This window comes from Penaeus vannamei, chromosome 9, assembly GCF_042767895.1.
Source record: "Penaeus vannamei isolate JL-2024 chromosome 9, ASM4276789v1, whole genome shotgun sequence".
Classification (NCBI taxonomy): Eukaryota; Metazoa; Arthropoda; class Malacostraca; order Decapoda; family Penaeidae; genus Penaeus; species Penaeus vannamei.
Genome location: NC_091557.1, coordinates 14,421,730 through 14,429,229, shown reverse-complemented (window position 1 = coordinate 14,429,229; position 7,500 = coordinate 14,421,730). Strand labels below are relative to the sequence as shown.

Sequence of the window (7,500 nt, the reverse complement as noted above, 5' to 3'; positions counted from 1 at the left end):
AGAGAGAGAGAGAGAGAGAGAGAGAGAGAGAGAGAGAGAGAGAGAGAGAGAGAGAGAGAGAGAGAGAGAGAGAGAGAGAGAGAGAGAGAGAGAGAGAGAGAGAGAGAGAGAGAGAGAGAGAGAGAGAGAGCCCTGTTAATCCACCTATTCTTACCTCCACCGCCATATCGGGCCGCAAGTTATTTAGCTTATCCTTACTCGAGGATAAGCAGTATCTTCAACATTTGCCCTTGTCACACGCCGTGAGAGCCCAAACCGAGAACTAACAAGAGGGAGAATAAACGAAGAAGAGAGCGAAGTGACAACAGCAGAGAAAAAGGAAAAAAGAGACAGAGACGGAACTGGCTCCGAGTACCCCTTCTCTTGGTGCACAGTACGCAGGTGTCCCATCTGCCTCACTAATTAATCAATCAGCTTTATATGACTGACAAGTCGGATTTATGATCACTCAATCACTCTCGCCGTCGAGGGGGTTATTGCCACGACTGTATTCTCGCCAACGATCACCTCGGAGGTCCCTTGTGGTTAATGATACATGCGCCGTGGTCCGTCATATCCACTGCGGCAAACAGATACGAATCGAAGTTGTTCTCTCCAAGGTCTATTTACGTACTTACATAGCCCTCAGTTCTCTTAATCCTAGTCATTGATAAAGTCCATATAAATGCGTACTGCGCGACCCTGGTGTTCCGTAGAGGCCGGGCCCCGGTTACGCTCAGGTGCCCCCGGCGGTGTCACCTGACGCGCGCGCCAAAACATTTAACCATAACTGCTTCCACCGCCGCGGGCTTCCTCTAAAAATAACATCCCGGCTAATGGCAGGAAACGTGCGTAAAGGTATAGCGCTATTATTCCCTTTAGCTTAACATTATCATGCTTCATAATGAAGTGAAAGTAAAGGAACATGAAAGCGATTGCGCCTGAGATTGACCAGTTAACAAAGTAGCATCTCTCACTACAGTTATTTCACAGAATCAAAAGCGCGACGAAAATGGCCACGTGAGGTTCACCTGCGTCCCTTAGGGGGGTGGATGGGGGTCCACCTCAAACGATGGGTTACGCTGCCTTAAATACGAAAATATTTTTTTCTTTACTTTGCATTACCGAGGAAGTGACTTTCCCGAACACTGATGTGACAATAGTAGGGTGATAGCGATGACTGATATAGTCTATCTTGTCTCCACACTTTGCTATTATAAGTCTTTTTCGAATGGAGAAAATTATGTAATTCATCAACTTAGCAAACATACACAAAGGGTAGTTTTAAAACAACCCAGAGTGTACCTACAATTATTCTATCAGACTTTCATACGGTGTTGTAGGGCTCTACTGATGATCCTTTGCAAATGCCAAAAATGCCGAAGAGGAGAGAAAGCGGCGAAGCAAAGACGAGTCTTCAACTCCACCCGCCCCGATTCGCCGCAGCGGCAGAAGCGCGCTCCCTCGCTCTTCCCAGGAAAACACTTCTGTCTTACTCCCACTCCCTCCTCTCCCCTGACGCATCACCCTTTCGACGAGCAACTTACTCACTAATTACGCTCCTAATTGCAATGTGGTCGCACTGCATTAACCAGACTGACGAGAAAATTAATGCCTCGGGAACCATTTTTCAGTCAACAATATCGACGGCACAACATCACGCAGACCTCAGCTGATGGCGTTGGCGGTGTTTATTTTGCTACATAACGAGTTTATCTTGCGCCCTGTGAGCACGGGGCCTCACATCCACTTTATTACGGCCGCTATATCAGGAAAACCACATCTCTCACAATATGCCGCCCTTGGTTATGTCTGCTATGCTTTTACTGTAAACACTTCATGAGCATCTTCACTCGGACGCTCACTATGCACCACCAACGAAATCTCAAAGATATAACATGTCACTCCATTAATGTAACTTACGAATTCAACAAACTTTATATAAGATTCAATACCTACATAACACTTGGAAATAGTTTGCAATATATATCAAAACCAAATCTCCATATATCTTCACAGCCACGAACACGGAAGGTTTACAACGTGGCGAAATGGGGACGTTCCAATAGAGGAAGGGGAGAAAAGGTGGAGAAGAGAGATAGGATTTCGCATCTACAGAATGTATATCGGATTAAGGAAGAAGATTACCTAAGGTGCGCGCGTGTGTGAGAGGCAGTGCACCGGAGTGGATATGGTAATAGCATTTCTAAGCAGATATCCATAATATCCAGGGGCGAACAGAGCGAAAGTGGCGTTGCTATCTATGGGAGGGAAGGGAAGAGCGCGGGAAGAGTGCGTTACCAGCGACTGACGCTTCTCACACATAATTCTCGAGCCAACAATTTACCCCTTTCGCTGTCACTCAACCGGATATGTGGCCGGCACTCGCTGGCACTCGTGTGCCTAGTATGCCACTCTCGTACTCCTATACTTCCGCTTTCATATAAAGCGGTAACAAAAAAATAAATGACAGTCAAGAACATAGCGTTTTCAAACTGTTAAGTGATAGCAAGCATGCGATTTCTCTTGCTAACAACACATCTCGTCTCTCTATTCTGATGGAGTCTGTATTCCGAAGAGATCAGGAAATCGCATTCTGTCGACCTCGCCGTCATCACTTGTATCGCAAAAAGAAGAACAGAAAGCGGATGAGTTGGAAAACAAAATAAAGGGGAAATCAAGATGAGAAAACCAGTGTACATATATATGCACACACGTCCGCACAGAAACACACACACACACACACACACACACACACACACACACACACACACACACACACACACACACACACACACAAACACACACTTTTACAGCATTCCTTAAAATTAGTTCTTACAAACCTTGCCTCCGAAGACCATGACATAAACATGCCTAGTCATAAAACTTCCCACGACACTGAAGAAAACCCTTTTCATTCCCGATGCCTCTCGCCGAATCTCAGTAGCCCAATATTTGTTTAAGTTTCACCCAAGGATCATGCAACTAAATAAACAGCATAAGAAAAAGAAATGATGAGAAATGAGCGAGCGAAAAGGCGCACCACGCGTACCTCGAGTTCCTGTCGCGGCGTCTGCGATCTTCTGGAAGGCGTCGAGGAAGGCCGAGAGCGCCACCAGCGTCGACCTGAAGGGAGAGAAATTAGCACATTAATCAAAAATTCATTAAGCCACGAAGAACAAAAAATGCAAATGGAACAAAGACAGCCAAAGTCATCTCAATGGGAAAAAAAGTTAAGCTTGAAACTTAGTTCAAACAAATAAGACTGGAGGTAGAAATCTTTTTAATCCCGATTCGAATAAATACAACGGTGTATCTCCTCAACTTTCTTATCACGTCTATCTTGTCACTTATGGACACTGAACCACCACAGCCTCATTAGCAAACTCTCTCAGACTTTTCTGGCTTTTGGGTTAGCTGTTGTGGTGGCGGGGGTGGCGGGGGTGGCGGGGGCGGTCGCAGTAAGCGTGAATGATGACTGCATCGTGGTGCTTGTATATTGCTTTCTTGCAGAATTGCATGATATGGATGCTGGTGCGTGCGCGATAATTGGTTTATATCAGTCAGACTGGGAAATGGGTGGCTCTGCGCGCTGTTTGTCAACGTCTCCGAAATCATCAACAAGGGATTTTTTTTTTACTACTGATGGCCTTCAATTTAGACACAAAAGAACGCGATATGAAAAAAAAGTCGACGCAGAAATGGAAGTTAAACAGGTGTCACAATAGACTTAACAGTTTAATATCAGAAAAGCTATTGGATCCCACAAAGAAATATTTCCCTCTTTCACCAGAGATAATTGCTCGTTTATCCTCTCAGTCTGACTTCTTTGTATCCTTCCCCGTTCAAATATTGTTTCTTTACTTTTATGTACATAACCTATCGTTTATTTCTTCTGTGTCTTTGCCAGTTCACACCCACTTTCATTTTTAATTGCATGTATTCAGCTTCATTGCCTCTCTAATACATTTTTTTTGCGTTTACCTTTCTTTATCCAAATGTTGCTTTCTTCGTTTTCTTTTCTCTTATCGTTCCTTGGTCGATTTTCCATGGCCTCTACCACCCCCCTTGCCCCCCCCCCCACTACCCTAGGTTCTTTCCCCTCCTGGCACAGCTGGAACCTCCGCCCACGCCTTCCTCTGCCGCCACGCCCCTCCAACCCTACCCAGCTGCCCTCATTAACATATTTCCCTTTCCGCGGAAGGAGATCCCCGACACCGCCACAGAACGTCTGCTCGTCGTGACTGTGATCTCTGGAATCGTACCAACAGAGGTTTCAACACCACTGAGGTGCGACCGGCAAATTACACGGACCGTTTTGGATAATTCGTTTCCACATCACCTCGTGACAGCCATAATATGTCAAATCCTAAATCAGGCATTTTTTTCGCCGCCACGGTTATTACCACAAACCGATCGAACACCGCGACAAACAGACCACAAAGAAGACCGATAAAAGGTCCCACCCAAATAACACTCGCCTGAGCATCCTGTGTTGGTGACCGACCTTTGCTGACCTGGATGGAAGGAAGAGTCGAACAGTTACCAAACAAGGTACAAGTTCGACGCGCCAAACTTCTGTTCAGTTCCGGCCCTCACGTATGCACGATAATCTAGACTTCCTTTCCTTGAGGTAGAGGGAAGGGGAGAGAGAGAGAGGGAAGGGGGGAGAGAGAGAGGGAAGGAGGGAGAGAGAGAGGGAAGGGGGGAGAGAGAGGAAGGAGGGAGAGAGAGAGGGAAGGGGGAGAGAGAGAGAGGGAAGGGGGGAGAGAGAGAGGGAAGGAGGGAGAGAGAGAGGGAAGGGGGAGAGAGAGAGGGAAGGGGGAGAGAGAGAGGGAAGGAGGGAGAGAGAGAGGGAAGGGGGAGAGAGGGAGAGGGAAGGGGGGAGAGGGAGAGGGAAGGAAGGATGGGAGAGAGGCAGAGGGGAGAGAGAGAGCGGGGAGGGGAGCGAGGGAGAGGGGAGAGAGAGAGAGGGAAGGGGAGAGAGGGAGAGGGAAGGGAGAGAGAGAGAGAGGGAAGGGGAGAGAGAGAGAGAGAAGGGGAGGGAGAGAGAGAGAAGGGAGAGAGAGAGAGAGAGAGAGAGAGAGAGAGAGAGAGAGAGAGAGAGAGAGAGAGAGAGAGAGAGAGAGAGAGAGAGAGAGAGAGAGAGAGAGAGAGAGAGAGAGAAAGAGAGAGAGAGAGAGAGAGAGAGAGAGAGAGAGAGAGAGAGAGAGAGAGAGAGAGAGAGAGAGAGAGAGAGAGAGAGAGAGAGAGAGAGAGAGAGAGAGAGAGAGAGAGAGAGAGAGAGAGAGAGAGAGAGAGAGAGAGAGAGAGAGAGAAAGAGAGAGAGAGACAGAGGGAGAGAGGGAGAAAGGGAGAGAGAGAGAGAGAGATGAGAGAGGAGAGAGGAGAGGGAGAGGCAGAGAGAGAGAGAGAGAGAGGAAGTGTGTGTGTTTGTGTATGTGTGTGTATGTGTGTGTGTGAGTGTGTGTGCGTATGTGTGTGTGTGTGTGTGTGTGCGTGTGTATGTGTATGTGTATGTGTATGTGTATGTGTATGTATATGTATATGTACGTGTGTGTGTGTGTGTGTTTGTGTGTGTGTGTGTGTGTGTGTGTGTGAGAGAGAGAGAGAGAGAGAGAGAGAGAGAGAGAGAGAGAGAGAGAGAGAGAGAGAAAGAGAGAGAGAGAGAGAGAGAGAGAGAGAGAGAGAGAGAGAGAGAGAGAGAGAGAGAGAGAGAGAGAGAGAGAGAGAGGAAAAAACAGAGAGAAGAAGAGAGAGAGAGAGAAAAAAAAGAGAGAGAGGAAGAAGGAGAGGGAGAGAGGGAGAGAGGGAGGAGGGAGGGAGGGAGGGAGGGAGGGAGAGAGAGGGAAGGAGGGAGGGAGGGAGGGAGGGAGGGAGGGAGAGAGAGAGAGAGAGAGAGAGAGAGAGAGAGAGAGAGAGAGAGAGAGAGAGAGAGAGAGAGAGAGAGAGAGAGAGAGAGAGAGAGAGAGAGAGAGAGGGAGGGAGAAAGAGGAGAGAAAGAGGGAGAAAGAGGGAGAAAGAGGGAGAAAGAGGGAGAGAGAGGGAGAGAGGAAGATGGAGAGAGAGGGGGAGAGGGTGAGAGGGTGAGAGGGTGAGAGGGAGAGGGAGAGGGAGAGGGAGAGAGAGAGAGAGAGAGAGAGAGAGAGAGAGAGAGAGAGAGAGAGAGAGAGAGAGAGAGAGAGAGAGAGAGAGAGAGAGAGAGAGACAGAGAGAGAGAGAGAGAGAGAGAGAGAGAGAGAGAGAGAGAGAGAGAGAGAGAGAGAGAGAGAGAGAGAGAGAGAGAGAGAGAGAGAGAGAGAGAGAGAGAGAATTAGGGATGCCTTATCAAGAGTTCTAGAAAACAAAGAATAAGTGCAATTGTACCCCACGTGAACGTGTATCACGTTCCCTTTATAAGGCAAATCAGGTTTGGCGGACAGAACCTGACCTCGTAAGACCAGCAAGTGCGAGTCCGAGTTTCGACTGGCTCTACAGCACGCCAAGACTTTCTCTACTACTGCCTTGTATCTTGATATGGGGTAAATGGAACAACATAATACTTAAAGGCATTCATAGCATAGAAAAGGTAAACAACTCTACAGAAAGTACATGGCGCTAACGCAAAGAACAAAGCAAGCAGTGGGCGACGCGCGCGTGGCCAACAGCGGGCAATAGTAGCCTAAAAGGATTTTCAAGTGTAAATGCATGAATGAGAAAGACCAGCCTCAATGAGAGCCTTCAGGGCCGGGTCCACGCCATGTATGTGTGAATGTACTGTGTTCCCGGGCTCTACGCACTAGTAAGCAGCCTAACACAACAACACGCGTAAAACTTTGGCACGTTTTAGTCCGGGTCCGAGTGGAAAAAGAATGTACTTTTTGAGCGCGGAACTCTCTTTCGGAGTGAAATAACTGCGTTGGAAATGCCGATATCAAGCGGCTGTCCTCCCACTCCGACGCCGCCCGGACCACGAAACGCGCCCGGAGAGTTCAAGGGTTTGGGCGTGACGGCGGGTGCGTTGGGAGGTCTATGGATCCGCATGGAGGAGGGCTGAGGCAGGACACACAATACGGGTGAGAAATGGATGGGTGTGTGAAATGGGCGTACGCTGAGAAGGCGTGACTTGGTGAGATAAGCGTGTGGAGAAGACAATGAGGTTGGTAATGTGGGTGGCGCGGATGAGTGATTTCGCGATACAAGAGCGTGGGCGTGTTGTGGCGAGTGCGAGGGTGAAAGTGAGGAGAGGGTGAGAATATGAGGTTCAGAATGAAGGTACTGCGGGAGTGGCGAGCCTTCCCTGAGGCGTGTGGTAATCGCGGACAAAGATCCTTTGATGTTCGTATCATAACCTACTATTCTTGCTCTAGATTGCTGTTGCTAATGTGCGCGGTTGTGCTTGCCGGAAAATAAAAGATGGAGGAGAAAGAAGGGAAGGAAAGGGAGGGAGAGGGGGCGAGAGAGGGAGGGAGCGAGAGCAAGAGAAAGAAAATAAGTAAGGGAGGGAAGGGGTTTGGGAAGGAGAGGGGGCAGATATGGAGG

The 7,500-nt window shown here is 48.3% G+C and overlaps 1 protein-coding gene across 3 annotated transcripts in view; it reads right to left on the bottom strand.

The window, feature by feature from the left end:
* The window catches only part of mim (missing-in-metastasis), a 196,858-nt gene that overhangs the window by 148,196 nt on the left and 41,162 nt on the right, over positions 1 to 7,500 (bottom strand). For all 3 annotated transcript variants that reach the window (XM_070125371.1, XM_070125373.1, XM_070125372.1), the window contains exon 3: positions 3,032 to 3,105. In XM_070125371.1, the coding sequence (XP_069981472.1) occupies positions 3,032 to 3,105 (74 nt within the window). The remainder of the gene's footprint in view (positions 1 to 3,031; positions 3,106 to 7,500) is intronic.